This window comes from Sinohyriopsis cumingii, chromosome 7 (genome assembly GCF_028554795.1).
Source record: "Sinohyriopsis cumingii isolate HCF-2022 chromosome 7, ASM2855479v2, whole genome shotgun sequence".
Classification (NCBI taxonomy): Eukaryota; Metazoa; Mollusca; class Bivalvia; order Unionida; family Unionidae; genus Sinohyriopsis; species Sinohyriopsis cumingii.
Genome location: NC_142967.1, coordinates 86,317,216 through 86,333,880, shown reverse-complemented (window position 1 = coordinate 86,333,880; position 16,665 = coordinate 86,317,216). Strand labels below are relative to the sequence as shown.

At 36.9% G+C, this 16,665-nt stretch overlaps 1 protein-coding gene across 1 annotated transcript; it reads right to left on the bottom strand.

The window, feature by feature from the left end:
* Positions 1-11,857: 11,857 nt before the first annotated feature.
* LOC149795665 (uncharacterized) lies at positions 11,858-13,780 on the bottom strand. Its single transcript, XM_089963836.1, has one exon. The coding sequence runs from the start codon at positions 13,778-13,780 to the stop codon at positions 11,858-11,860; it is 1,923 nt and encodes a 640-aa protein (XP_089819962.1).
* Between the last annotated feature and the right edge of the window lie 2,885 nt (positions 13,781-16,665).

Below are 16,665 nucleotides of genomic sequence, written 5' to 3'. Positions count from 1 at the left end.
AAATAAGGAAACACCGCATGGGGAAGAAGGGACTGGCCAAAATGGTGAAAGAGGGTTGACAGAAGAACCACCTGCCATCACCCAGTGCTCGCCCAGGACCTCCTTAGCTGATTCAAGTTATTTTATTTTTACTAAATAGGTTTCAATAAAATTAAAGACAACTCAAATATTATGATTTGACTCTAAAGCCAGTCTAAACAGAAACACACGGACATCATATAATACAATATAGCATACGCACGTAGCATACACCGGACAATATAGATCCCTGGCAAGGATCACTCTTCATCTAATAGCTCGAAAACCAGCTGGAGTTGTAATGTTAAAATAGAGTACGGATGTGTACTGAACCCTATTTAAAATTTTTATAAAATTTAATCAAACTTCTTTCTGTATTTTTACAAAACATGAACAACATACCATAAGGGATACACAAACACAAAAAATCCTTTAATCTTTCGGCACTAGGGGGTTCTCTCTATGATGGAGACTGAGAGGGACCGCGCCATTACCAACAAAAAGCAAAAAAAAAAAAAAAAAAAAAAAAAAAATAAGTGAGGAAAAGACTTGGAATTATGCAGAAATAAAAACAAAAGGATATATTCTCAGATTGTATTATAGTGATCCAACAAAGGACTGTTGGCACATCAGCACTGTACAAGTCATCACACGCATCAACACCTTCAGCGTCGGACTTAATTTAGGATTTCTACTAAAGTTTATTCAAACTTTAAATTATTAAGACTTCTGTCTATAATTCTAGGATAATTTTTGGATTTTGATTCGCAATACCGTAAACGTTCCTTTTTATTTTCAGTGTGTGTGTGTGTGTGTGTGTGTGTGTGTGTGTGTGTGTGATTTGAATTTTTAACGTAGCTTTAACAATGTTACAGTCATATCGCTACGATGTCTGCAGTGTGGCAGTTTATAGTGATGTCTAGCACTGGGGCATCATGGCGCAGACATGTAGCATGATGTCCCACCCAGTCACATTATCCTGACACCAGGCCGACCAGTCCTAACACTAAACTCTTTATGCTGAGCGCCAAGCGAGGCAGCTGTTAGTACCATTGTTGTAAGTCTTTGGTAAGACTCGGCCGGGAATCGAACCCACGATCTCCCGCATCCGAGGCGGACGCTCTGCCAACTAGGCCACCGGAGCGGATTTTCACTTTGCATTATCGAGAATAAATTATTCGTTGAATTTTATAAAGCATGTTGCTTTTCACTATTTCCTGTTGCTTATTTTAAGAGCATAGATTTGTAACAATTCCTATACTTAGCCATGAATGTAATTGCGTTCCATTTTACTGTTGGGTTGGTAGTATGTTCTGATACATAACTACACAACAAACTACTCTTTCGTCCTATACAAAATGTTTCAAGAAATAGGATCCCGCCTCTTGCACTTGCTCAATAGTTGGAATATATACACATTTGCTTAGATAACATATTTATATTCATATGCTATATACCATCTTTATATTTCAAGGTCAAGCAGACGGTTGTTGAAAATATTCCTTAGATATGAAGTAACTAGAACAAAAATTTCGACTTGATAAACACCAAGAACAAACAAGCATTTGTAGTTGTAGAGTCTGCTAATTGGTTGGATTTAAAGTACAAAAATAACTTGATAAACACCAAGAACAAACAAGCATTTGCAGTTGTAGAGTCTGCTAATTGGTTGGATTTAAAGTACAAAAATAGCTTGATAAACACCAAGAACAAACAAGCATTTGTAGTTGTAGAGTCTGCTAGTTGGTTGGATTTAAAGTACAAAAATAGCTAAATCTCTCCGACCGATTTACATCTACCTAAAATAGTAATGTTTCTCTCAGCAATTACTAACGTATATATTAGCTAACCTACCTCCCTACTGGCCTTGTTCCACCAACAAAATTCCTGACTGTCCGAGTATATAGCTTTAAAATGTATTTCTTTATAATAAGTCATTCATAGCTTTTTTAACTATGTATCAGCACTAGAGGAATTCACTTTATCGCTTCAACATCAAAGCTGACACGACTTGAATTACAACCAGTTTTGTACATAGATACACTAATTGATAAATGACTCTTTCTATACTACCACAGGTAATAAAGTCATTTCCACGGACAAGGTGGTCGTCCTCTATTCATGTTCATGAAAGTTGATCGTCATCACATATGATCTTGATTATCAAGGTTTAATGATCCTGGCAAAATAAAATGTGAAACTTCTTAGGTATCAATTATTAAATATTGTATGATCTATCTATCTATCTATCTATCTATCTATCTATCTATCTATCTATAAATACGTTGACGCAGTCACACTTGACTATTAAGCAACGGGTGGTACGTGGTCAAAGATAAAGTAAAGATGGAAGTGATAGGATAGTCAGAAGAGTAATGATAGGAAAGACAGAAATAAGTAAAAGTGTGTCAGTGTACGTTTTCGTCCCTTCATACTCAGACCAATCCGGCTACCGTAGCGGTAATAAAATATGGAACCTCAACCGGCATAGCCCTGAGAATCACTAGGTCTTACTTGTAGCTGACAAGGGGGAGTTCAAGATAAATTAATACTAGATGAAAGTTAAAAAGTTATATCACCCAGGCACCCATTTACATGGGCTTATTTGCATCAAACTTTTAGCACAATTATATCGGCGGATTTGTGAGGACACGGAGACTAATGAATGGAAAGCTTAAATCTCAAAATCAGCAATGCTATTTTCGTGGCGTGGGGTGGTTGTAAAAGTACATCTATTTCAAAAACTCGCAGTCACCAGTTTTTGTCTTACTGGAACTTTGGCAATACATGTACGTAGAGGCGGCTTAAAAAGATAGTCAAGTGTAAACACTTGTGTTTAAAAATAGCTACCGCACGCTCGTCATGTATGCAAGATCACAATAAATGGAACTTAAATTCAATTTAGATGTGGACTAATGATAACAATTAAGGGTAACAGATAGGTAAATTTTCAAGATTAAATTTGCATGGGGTATTTCTTGCATTCTGACACTATTCAGAGACAGCAATAAAAATGTTGTGGTTTTTTTCTCTTCAAAACAAAAAACGAACAGAGAGGAACAACGATAACGACATCCTATCTAAACACACTAAATGCTCCATAGTCATTACTCCAGTCATTACTCCATAGTCATTACCCCAGGGTCATTACTCCATATTCATTACTCCATAGTCATTACTCCATAGTCATTACCCCATTGTCATTACTCCATAGCCATTACTCCATAGTCATTACTCCATGGTCATTACTCTATAGTCATTACCCCATAGTCATTACTCCAGTCATTACTCCATTAATCATTACTCCATAGTCATTGCTCCAGTCATTACTCCATAGTCATTACTCCATAGTCATTACCCCATAGTCATTACTCCATAGTCATTACTCCAGTCATTACCCCATAGTCATTACTCCATAGTCATTACTCCAGTCACTATTCCATAGTCATTAGGGGTCGTCCATTAGTTATGTCAACAAAATAGGGGGAGGGTGTTTGAAGAAGTTTGACAATTGTTGACATGGGGGAGGGGGAGTTCAAGATAAATTGACGTCAACAATGTTATTTTTTACAATAAATTTAATAAATCAAAAATTTGGAAATTAGTCGGTGGGTTGGTATGGCACACACTCGCTCGCCCGTCAACAGCCCACCAGTTTAATTCTAAACCGACTGAGCTCTCGCTATCTTCATGGTACTGTAAAAGTTTTCTGTCTGTCATGGACCATGATGCTATCTTCATGGTACCGTTAAAGTTTTCTGTCTGTCATGGACCAAGATGCTATCTTCATGGTACTGTAAAAGTTGTATGTCTTTCATAGACCATGATGCTGTCCTTCATATTACTGTAAAATTGTTCTGCCTGCACATAGATAATAAATAAATGAGTCAGTCATTAACAGTCTGTAATCGTTTTTGCTATAGAGCTTTCTGTAGTAAGAGTCACACATTAACCATTTTGAGTAATGCTGTAAATCAACGTTGAATTAGAGTGTGCAATTGGAATTCTTGCTTATCTTACTGACCAGTGCTAAGTCATTATCGGTAATTATACACCTTTAACACCTTGCCAAATACACTGTTGTTGAAACAAAATATCTTTATGAAATTCGTGATTTTTTTCTGTCTCAGAATTGTACTATTTTCAATTTGGGATATTAGTCACTGTGATTTTTTTTAAAAAAAAGACTTTAAGAGTGTTTGCATTTTGCTGTCAGTTTTATGCCTGACTGTATGTAAAGATTTTAGTATATGTAATGAATGACATACTTCAATTTGTTTCTCGATGTATATAACAGTCATGGAACATTTGTTTTATAACAATGTAATCATCTGTTAACTTCTTCTGGAAGTCTGATAAATCACTTTTCATATAGAATTCATTTTTCTGAAGATGAGGGGTAGTCTATGAAATGGCCGTGCGGGTTTAATTGAACATTCATAACTACTTCTAACATGTAACCCGTATCATAGTCCCCTGGTGTTTTGAATATATTTTCGTCTCCTCATCTAATTTGTTTACAAGCTCCACATGTTTAGTTTGCTTTTGCTTTATTTTGTTTTGTTTTGCTTTGCTTGTGTTTCTTTTATAAAGCTCATTGCGTTCTATAAAAATTGCTTTAATCCAGATACATAATAATTCACCTTCACTGGACTCCTTACCTTCACTGGACTCCTTACCTTCACTGGACTCCTTACCTTTAAACATTTAACATTACATATACATAACTGTGCATAAAGGTTCGATTTCAGACTTTGTCTCTCCAGCGTTGTCCAGGTATTGCTCATGATTTGTTTCATTCTATGTATGTATGTATGTATGTATGTATGAATGCATGGATGCATGTATGTATATGTCTGTGTGTGCGTACGTACGTATGTATGTATGTATGTATGTATGTATGTATGCATGCATGTATGTGGGGAACGTGTATGCTATCATGCTATTCCACTGGCAGTCATCTGTATGTATGTATGTATGTATGTATGTATGTATGTATGTATGAATGCATGCATACATGTATGTATGTATGTATGGTATGTATGTATGTGTCTGTGTGTGCGTACGTACGTACTTATGTATGTATGTATGTATGTGTGTATGTATGTATATATGTATGTATGTATGTATGTATGTGTGTATGTATGTATATATGTATGTATGTATGTATGCGTCTGTGTGTGCTTACGTATGTATGTATGTATGCATGCATACATGTATGTATGTATGTATGTGTCTGTGTGTGCGTACGTACGTATGTATGTATGTATGTATGTATGCATGCATGTATGTGGGGAACGTGTATGCTATCATGCTATTCCACTGGCAGTCATCTGGAACATGTCAAAATCTATAATAAGTTCAACTTCCATACCTGATGTATTCAAATGTGTGTCATAACCTGGTGTACTATAAAAATGAGTAGAATTTGGTATAGAAAAAACGCATCCTTCAAGCCCCAATAGTGTAACGTGTCAAGGGTCAAGGCCAAATAAAATGAAATAGATGGACAGCTCACGCTTTTTTCTGTTACCAGATCTATCCAGTATATTGTAATGTCACCACAAAAGTTCTTATTTAGATCATAATAGCACAAAACAAGACAAATATGAATAGTCAACACTGTTTATCATATGACTTCTAGGCTTGTGTGTTTTCTCACACAATTTAGTGCTCAAAATGATGAAATATAATGTCTGCAAATCTGTAGGACAGATGATTGATACAGCATGTTGGAATGACAATAATAGTGGCAGTGCTAAATTGCATGTGAAAATCTGCATTAATGTTCAATTTGTCCTAATTCACACATTCTCAAACTCAAATAATCCCAATTCCATAACTAATATTGCACAGAAAAATAAGTTAATAGTTCTCAAAATTTGTTCATATTACGTACTGAAGTGGTAATTGATTTTGTGCACCCATTCAAGGTTTTTCGAATCCAATAGTAAATATGTTAGAGACACAGTCTGGAACCGGATGTCAATAGTGTGTAGCGTGGGTTGATACGACAATGTGTGTCGTTTTGTAGTAAGAAAGTGTCTCGATGTCGGGTACATTATTTCGACATCTAAATGACACAACCACAACAAAATGGATGGAAATTTGTGATTTCAAAATTAAACATGAAATTGAGTAGGACATTCCATAATGCCAATCGAAAACTAAATTTCCAATGGATAGCAGACGTTTGTGTTGATGACGACACAGTGACAGTTTCGACTGCTAAATCCCTCTATGTGAACTTTTATCTGATAAATACATGTTGAAACAACTTCAGAGAAACATTATAGTCATTATGAGTACTAAATTTAAGGTGTCGGTATTAATTAGTCTACCTTGCTATTAATACTTAAAATCATCAGTTGAGATGACTAGAGACTTTTGTTATGTTTGCTTGGTTCTGAAACCTTTATCCGAGTCCAGCAGAACCACAACTACCAAAACGGCGGATCTCACCCCTATTTATAGGTTTTGGGAACACACGCGGGAAATGTATGACAAAGTCGTAACGAATAAAAAGGGGAAGAATTCGGAAAGATTAACCTCAGCGCCTCCTAGTGGAAAGCCGAGCGCCTAATACACATAGTAGTAAACCACAAAAAGAGCAATTATTTCACAATAAATTATACAATGATTCAGCATTGATGATGAACAGTTTCATCACACTGGTGATGACAAATTATGAACTGACACGCATATTACCATAATGCTGGAGAAAAATGGATACAATTGTATATTTCTCTCAGAATAGAAGGTAAGTGAAAACAGTTTACAATCCTATCATGTACACACTGGGCTTCAAAACTCAACCTAGACAATGAATATGTAAACAAATCATTTGAGCATGATTAACATATTGTATCAGATTACTTTTATTTTGTACAATTGTCATATACCAAAACCTGTTACTACAGTTACTATTATTTTGTACAAGGGTCATATACCAAAAGCTGTTACTATAGTTACTATTATTTGCATTGGAAACAGAGGTACAACATTCAAACATAAAGGGAATGTAATCAGTAATAGGGTATTATAAATAATCCCTAACATTAATGATACGTGCAAATATACTTTATAGTAATAGAAGTTGACAGGTAGTCAGGATTGTTTCAATAGTACTACAGACCTCCAACAATGTATCCTTTATGACTTAATACTACTATAGACCTCAATCGATGTATCCTTCATGAACTAATGGTACCATAGACCTCCAACAACGTATCCTTCATGACCCAGTAGTACTATAGACCTCCAATAATGTATCCTTTATGACCTAATACTACTATAGACCTCAAACAATGTATCCTTCATGATCTATTAGTAATATAGACCTCAATCAATGTATCCTTCATGAACTAATGGTACCATAGACCTCCAACAACGTATCCTTCATGACCCAGTAGTACTATAGACCTCCAACAATGTATCCTTCATGGCCTAGTAGTAATATAGACCTCCAACTACGTATCCTCCATGATCCAACGGTACTATAGACCTCCACCGATGTAACCGTGACCTAGTCGTGTTATAGACCTCCACCAATGTAACCGTGACCTAGTCGTGTTATAGACCTCCACCAATGTAACCGTGACCTAGTCGTGTTATAGACCTCCACCAATGTAACCGTGACCTAGTCGTGTTATAGACCTCCACCAATGTAACCATGACCTAGTCGTACTATAGACCTCCACCAATGTAACCGTGACCTAGTCGTATTATAGACCTCCACCGATGTAACCGTGACCTAGTCGTATTATAGACCTCCAACGATGTAACCGTGACCTAGTCGTATTATAGACCTCCACCAATGTAACCGTGACCTAGTCGTATTATAGACCTCCACCAATGTAACCGTGACCTAGTCGTATTATAGACCTCCACCAATGTAACCGTGACCTAGTCGTATTATAGACCTCCACCAATGTAACCGTGACCTAGTCGTACTATAGACCTCCACTAATGTAACCGTGACCTAGTCGTATTATAGACCTCCACCAATGTAACCGTGACCTAGTCGTGTTATAGACTTCCACCAATGTAACCGTGACCTAGTCGTATTACAGACCTCCACCAATGTAACCGTGACCTAGTCGTACTATAGACCTCCACCAATGTAACCGTGACCTAGTCGTATTATAGACCTCCACCGATGTAACCGTGACCTAGTCGTATTATAGACCTCCACCAATGTAACCGTGACCTAATCGTATTATAGACCTCCACCAATGTAACCGTGACCTAGTCGTACTATAGACCTCCACCAATGTAACCGTGACCTATTCGTATTATAGACCTCCACCAATGTAACCGTGACCTAATCGTATTATAGACCTCCACCAATGTAACCGTGACCTAGTCGTACTATAGACCTCCACCAATGTAACCGTGACCTATTCGTATTATAGACCTCCACCAATGTAACCGTGACCTAGTCGTACTATAGACCTCCACCAATGTAACCGTGACCTAGTCGTATTATAGACCTCCACCGATGTAACCGTGACCTAGTCGTATTATAGACCTCCACCGATGTAACCGTGACCTAGTCGTATTATAGACCTCCACCAATGTGACCGTGACCTAGTCGTATTATAGACCTCCACCAATGTAACCGTGACCTAGTCGTGTTATAGACCTCCACCAATGTAACCGTGACCTAGCAGTAATATAGACCTCCACCAATGTAACCGTGACCTAGGCGTGTTATAGACCTCCACCAATGTAACCGTGACCTAGTCGTATTATAGACCTCCACCGATGTATCCTTCATGACATAATAGTACTATAGAGCTAATACAACATATCCTTCATGATCAACTGGTACTACATACCTCCAACAACGTATCCTTCATGATCATATGGTACGACATACCTCCACCAATGTAACTTGCATGACCTAATAGTGCGACAGACCTCCAGCGATGTAACCTTCATGACCTAATAGTACTATAGACCTCCAACAACGTATCCTTCATGATCATATGGTACTATAGACCTCCAACAACGTATCCTTCATGATCATATGGTACTATAGACCTCCAACAACGTATCCTTCATGATCATATGGTACTATAGACCTCCAACAACGTATCCTTCATGATCAAATGGTACTATAGACCTCCAACAACGTATCCTTCATGATCATATGGTACTATAGACATCCACCAATATTACTTTCATGACCAAATAGTACGATTGACCTCCAACGCTGTAACCTTCATGACCTAAGCGTACTATAGACCTCCAACGATGTATCCTGTATGACCTAATAGTACTATGTGTATGTGTGTGTGTTTTGGATTTTTAACGTAGCTTTAACAATATTTCAGTCATATTGTTACGATGTTTGCAGTGTGGCAGTTTATAATGATGTCGATCACTGGCGCATCATGCTGCAGACACCAGACCGACCAGTTCTAACACTAACCTCTTAATGCTGAGTGCCTGGCGAGGCAGCTGAAAGTACAATTTTCATGCCTTTGGAATGACTCAGCTGGGGTTCTAACCGACGACCTCTCACATCCGAGGCGGACGCTCTAACCGCTAGGACACCGGAGCGGTCCTAATAGTGATATAGACCTTCAGATGTATGAAGGATGAAATGCACAATGACTTATGTTCATATAATTAACAAATCAATATACATTCTCTCTCTCTCTCTCTCTCTCTCTCTCTCTCTCTCTCTCTCTCTCTCTCTCTCTGTTACCAAACCATGTATCTATCCAGATGGTATTTTTATGGCCTGTGGGGATCTTCACTGGTAGCATCTAAAATATATGTCATGGTACAGACAAAAACATACATTATCCATATTATTTGTTTGAAAACAAGCTTCTTTGTATTTTCTCATTCACGAAAATCCACGCGTGCGTTTTCTCGGAGAAACTGATACGTATATATGTGCAACATTACATTATTAATCCTGTCAAAATATTTATTTTGTATCTTAGCGTCTTTTCTGTCCAACTTTATTTATGAAGTTAATTTTCAATAATATTATCCATTTCACCTTCTACTGAATGCGTTTGAAAACGTTGTTCATTGATAAACGCGTACGATAAAGACTGGAGAAAATGTTCTTTATTCTTTTGACGTATACAGTGTAACTGTTCTCGGTATTGTTTTACACCTAACCTATGCAGTGGAATTTCTTCTGTCGAAAGAAAAATTGTATTTAGTCTCAAGTTCTCAGTGTTATTCACCATCTGACCTACTTTTCTTGTTTTCCCGCATTTTCAGAGTAAATCATACTTCAATCATAGTTTATTCCCTCAACAGTGGGCTCGTGGAACAAATCTTGAAATCAATGTAGCATGTCTTAGAGTGGGTTGAAAAAGTGTTTATGTCCGAAAATCAAATCCAGTAGGATACCTACTTTAGTCATCGAGCTTTAGATATTGTCTATACTAGACTGTGACATAATGTAAACTCATTAAAACCTGATTTTCACCGCACTCAGTATGTCAAAAACCTTTTCTGTTTCTGTGGTGGGATAAAAACCACCGTGCATTTCTTCATGTTCTCTCTCAAAATAGCCAGCAAGGATCTACATTTATGAGAAAATTACTCTCAGTGCCGTATCCAGTTGTTAGCTTAGATTTACTGCTTTGGGGGAAAGCCGATGCAAATGAAAAATATAAAATTTTACAACATGTGTGCAAAATATCTCATATCGGACATTTTTAATAACTTAATAAAACCGTGAATGCTGTCTTTGTGACCCACCCCTCTCTTACCAAACATTTTGCATAATTAGTTGGGTATTTTCCATCACTTTTATCATGTTGAAATGTGTTAGAACTTGTGCCCAATCCAACTGTATAAAATATGTTTAAACAAAACGACGAAGGGTTATTGGAATTTATTACGTCGCTAATGGTTTTTTGTGAATGTGCCCAATAGTGCCTGACATGAATAAATTTTTCTTGTATGTCTACAGGGCCGGCGCTGCTATATAGACAAACTAGGCAGCCGCCAAGGGCGCTGATTTCAAGGGGCGCATTTCTCCAAATCAACAACAGTTTTGAAAAATAAATAAATAAATTTCAGTTTTATTGAGGGTCGTTTTTTTTCCTGGTTTATTTCATACAGGGACAAACAATCGGATAGATTCAGTCTTATATGTTTGTTGGGTATGAAAAGACAAATGTACATTATGTTTATAAATGTTGAAATTGATATTTTCCCGGGGGGGGGGGTGGCAGAATCTAACCTTGCCCTGTATGTCTACAATATCTCTTAGTATGTTTGAGTCTTAATTTTGTATTTATCTATTTTGATAGCATTTTTGCTGCTGAAGGCGCTGAGTTCTGAAGGAACATCGCATCCTTATGGCTTAGTCGAGGCACCCCCCTCCAATTTAAAAGTATACCTATATACTAGTGTACTACATAATATGCACAAATTAATATCTTCGTGACTTGGTTATTTCTCTGCTGATTTCATCCAAATGTAACTAAATAATCAAACAAAATCCTTAGGTGTATATTTCTTAGTAATAATATTGAAATTTGTAGAAGCTGATGAACGCAAATAAATAGGATGAACATAGTCAGTTACTAGATCCAACAACTTTCTCTCTCATGCTTCCTAAAAGAAACGAAAAAGTTATTATTATTATTATTATTATTATTATTATCACAGACTTTCTGATGTATGAGACCCTCAAAAACCTTCAGCGATGTCATTGGATGAGGTTCTTTTAGTCTATAATCTAAAGATTCTATAACGAAAAGCATTTCTGTGTCTCGCCAACCAACGGTTTGGTTGCATGGATTATCATCATAGGAAACGCTAAATTTGTACAGCTGCATTAAAACCTAGAAGCTGATTAAATAGCATGTCGTGGTTCCTGGAAATGGTCGTGGACGCGGCCGTCGCCGCAACGTAGCTGTGCCTTTAAAGAGGTGACGCCAGTAAAAAATGGTAAGCAAAAGAGTGTCGCTAACATGACCAAAAGAAGTGTGGCGTCTTGAAAAAATAAGACTACCAAGACGCTCAATGCTATAGCTAGAAGGGAGTATCCCCACAAATGGCGAAAGCTTGACAGGAGAGGGTTCGACGTTTTGAACTCCTCTTCGACGGTCCGTTGTGGAACCCAATGCAAATTTATGCCAATATTGGCAACCCAAGCTCTTGAGATGCGGACAATTCCTACAATCGCTTCCGGTGTGAATTGGCATATTGACCCTATTGTCTCCAGAAAAACGCATTTGATGTTCTGTCTGGTACAAGTGGCGAATTTGGGAAATACAACGACTAGGAACATTACAACTATAATTGGTGTGTAATCATAGTGCATTTTGACACCGTAGTGTATGCATATGTATACAAACAGTACAGGTTTCATGAACATGTTTCTGAGAGCAGAGTGCGCAATGTATGAAGTCACGAAATCTAGAGAAGCTTTGGTTCTCAACTGAATTTTGTTGTAGCGCTTTCCCTGAAACAATCTTTGCAATAATCTCATTGGTCTTCCAAATAAATTTGGCCAAAAGTACATTGCTAGCAGTATTTCTCCTTTATTCCATCTTCTTTCTCGGATACTCCATGATACGTAGTTATAACAAGGGGCTTCTGTAAGATAAACAGAGCCTGCATACACAGGTTTTAATATAGCAGCCTCGAAAGTATCATGGCTGATCACGTCCACTGGCACGCGCTCAATTGGTTTTTCCTCTGAACCAATGACATTATCGATGTAGATTCGATTCTTAATCAAACCTTTGCCATAAAAGGATGACTGTTCTAAAATAGATGTCATGGCGTTTGTGATTGGTTCGTATATGTTTTGTCGCGCAGTTTCCAATTGCATGAATATTGTATCGCTCTCACTACATTGCAGCTTGATTGCTGGTTGGATTATACCGCTGTCCGGATGTGCTGCTGCGATCTGAAGTAGTTTCCATACTGTACCAGTTGGTACTCCAGTATCGGAGTCAAGAACGAGGGTATAGTCAAATTTCCGATTTTGAATGTTATTTACATCGCTTGAAGACTCAAAAAGAGGTTCACCGTACTCTCGGGCCGATTTCCCATAGTAATCCGTGTCACAGTAACTGAAAGCGGTTAAATGACCGTCTGATAGAAGCATTAGGTCCTGATATTGTCCGCATTTCTTTAGGACGCGACTCACTCTGTGAATAACCATGAACTCACGTATAAATTTCTCACATATTCCATCAAGGTGGCAATATAGAAATTCTAACGGTTCAACATGGATGAAGTTGAGCCATATCTGTTGCAAGCGATTTACATCAATTTTTTCCCAGTCTCTCTCTGAAAATAGAACTCCTTCGTGAAATAGCTCAAAATATATCAGAGATCGATATTTATTTCTCATCTCAAGTTCGTACCTTTTTAATTCTGCATCATTCGTGGCACTCAGCAAGACTGCCGAAACATTGTGATCTAGATTTCCCATGAAGGCGCGATGCATGCTTTGGAAGCATTCCTCAATATCTCCTTTGCTCGTTGCCAGCAGGTTATAATTTAGGATCACAGTCAGACCCTCACTCGAACATTGTTTATTTTGTCTTTTGTGGCCTCCAACGATTAGAGTGGCTATACCTTGCACAGGAATCTCCAGTACAGAGCCTTGTATTATTCCTAGAAATAGTATCACTGCTACACCATTAGCCAGACTGGTAACGCTCCAATCTATGTTCAGAACATTTAAGACGATGGCACATACAGCAAAAAGGAGCCATGACAGAAAATACAGAGTTATGCGGTGGGATTTCTTCACATCCATCGTCCTGGCACTTAATGTTATTTCTGTCTTGGTTATAAATTCGCAAAACTGTGGCTGATATAGTCTGAAAAGAAAAAAAACCCACAAAAATTCAGCAAATTATTTTCATTCTATCAAATATCATAAAATGTAGAAAAAGCAAGCAAAGTAGATTTTTTTTCCACTTTAGTGAATATACCACAGATAAAGAGTAGTATGTGACTTATGAGGCGATTAGGTTTGGGGGTCTATCTCCAAAAGGGCATTCGCTTATACTGCTGCTATGGGACCCCCATCCCCCCCCCAAAAAAAAATAAAATAAAGAAAGCATTTTTATAAAGCACCAACTTAACAAGTACATTCTATTGCGCTTTGAAAGTAAAACTTTAATGGCAACCACTCATATTTAACTGGTCATTTGCATCTCTTATTTTCAGAATAGAGAACAAAAGTAAATAAATAAATAAATAAATAAATAACAATTGCAATATTTGTTCAATATTCTTTTTAAAACTGTAACACTAGGTTTCTATAATTTCAAAAAGGAACACGAAAGAGAATAGAGTTCCCAGTTTAAACAACTTTCTTTCTTACTGCCTGCACTAAATTGTTCTGTCAAGTGTTTTAAGTCCATTCCATAATATTTTTTTAAAAATCATCCCATAATTCCATAAAGGACTATGAGAGAGAGCAAAACACCATTAAAAGTTCAAACGTTAATGCTAACATTTACTTCTAATTCATTCCTGCTGACAGGAATATGCTAGTCCCGAGTGAATAACGAAGTGTGTGAAAACTGCATTTTCACATAATGCTTCAAAATTTTCTTTTTCTGTAATACTGTACATTTTTTGGCTGCCTTAAGTATGTATAACAGATTGGAGTAGCAGATGTCTTAAGGTAATGTTAACTGTTTAATACTTTCTGTTTAATATTTTGTTTTCTTGTGTTTTGTCGACTTGAACACAAAAGGTAGTTCCACTTTAGACAGATAATTGATATTTCCATAATTACAATCAAGTACTTCAACGATAGCAAAAATTATTAATAAGAAAACAACTACAAGTGGTTTATCGATGTGTAATTCTGTCTTTATTAGCGTGCAATAAAATATAAAAATAAGTTCCAGCGAAGTTACCTTGACGAGTCGTTCCTTGACCAGACGTCATTTTTTAACATTTCTAAACTGCACTGCCAACACAAATTGACTTCTGCAAGAATGTTGCAGAAATGCTATTTATTGTTTCATCCTTTCCAGATAATTTGCAAAAACGTAACAGAAAAAAAAATTGTAAAGCCTGAGTCAACATATTAGACCGATTGTTGATTTTGGTATCCGCTTTGAAAAAAAAAACACACACACCCCTAAAAAAAAATACCCAAACCCAAAACAAAACAAAACAAAAGCTGAATGAAATTTATATGAACTGAGACTGACCCAAGTCACACCCAAGTGTCCAAGTGACTGTGCAGTCAGTGGTGTTGTATTTTAACAACGTCATCTAGGCATTTTGTGCTGCACGTTAAGTGTACTAATGCAATGAAACATTTTGAATTCGTACCAAATACAAGTTTAATAGGTATGAATGAACGTTCTTATTTATTGATCAAACAATAAACAATAAGTTAAAACATAAATTAATAAAACTGTAATGTCGCTGATGAGTTTTATTTGTGGCGACGCCAACATTAATGTTGAATACATTCCTGAAGGAATGAAAGTGTTATTTTTTTTATTTGGGTGGAATCTTTCAGCAAAATGCACATTATTATTGATTAACATCATAAATCAATAATGAGTTCGATTGAGAGCATGCATTAGTGATGCTAATCACCTGGAATTCTAATACGTTCAATGACGAGTTATTAAGCTAACGAATCTGAGACGCAGGTGTATTAAACAGAAGGTTGAGATACTGGGAAACCAATACATTTACTTATTTAGGTTTAAAACACAATTGTGTAAAATTTCATCAAATAAAAAAAAAAAGTATTTTAAAATAGAATCAGGAATTGAAAACGCCTGGATAGTCATAAATGATATTTCAATTACGATCTTATTAGACGGGTCTGAAATAATGTGTTATCGCGTAAGATGCTCTCCTTTAATTAACATGGTGCCAAAACGTGGATAAAATCTCTCTCTCTCTATATCTCTCTCTCTCTCTCTCTCAAAATGCCAAGCATGTATACCTAAATTCTTATATATGAAAGGTCATGCTTGGTTGTCTAAATCCAAATGAATAAATTTAAATTTGCTAGAAATTTATCTTGAAACGAACGACTTTATGTTTAAATGAAAAGGCTCTCTTCAAAGAAAAGGCAAATCTTTAGGAAGACGTTTGCGCCATGAGCTGCAGCAATGAAAAAGACTTTGACGCTTATTTTTTGCTTTTCACAGGATTACGAGAAAGAGGATACAAAATCAGGGTAATAAGGAAATTTATTTCTGTGGCATTAAGATGAATAAAAATTAACAAGGGAAAAAAAACCAAATAAGTCTGTTCATTGTTCATTTCAACTAGCATTCAGCCTCTGCATCAAAGTATGATCACACAATTTTAGCATTTTGCAATAAATATTTCCTTAAGTGTCTGGAACGTGTATTTTGTTTGCTGGTCTTAAAAAACAATTATATTTTATGGAGATTTTTTTCGAATTTCAAGACTTAACAATGTGCTACCTTTTCATTCATAAATGGGGCCCCGAGTGGCCGAGTGGTCTAAAGCACTGTCCGTTACGGATCAGTGCCATTTCACCTCTGTCTGCGTGGGTTCGAGTCTCGGATTCGGCTAATGTCGGTATGTGAGAAAGCTTGCCAGTAGCTTCTCGTGGGTCGGTGGTTCTCTGGGGTTTTTCCGGGTTCTTCCTCCACCATTAATACTGGCCGCCATGTATAGCCTATC

Excerpts from the sequence above, each read along its gene's own strand:
- LOC149795665 (XM_089963836.1), bottom strand. The coding sequence starts at position 13,780 with ATGGATGTGAAGAAATCCCACCGCATAACTCTGTATTTTCTGTCATGG.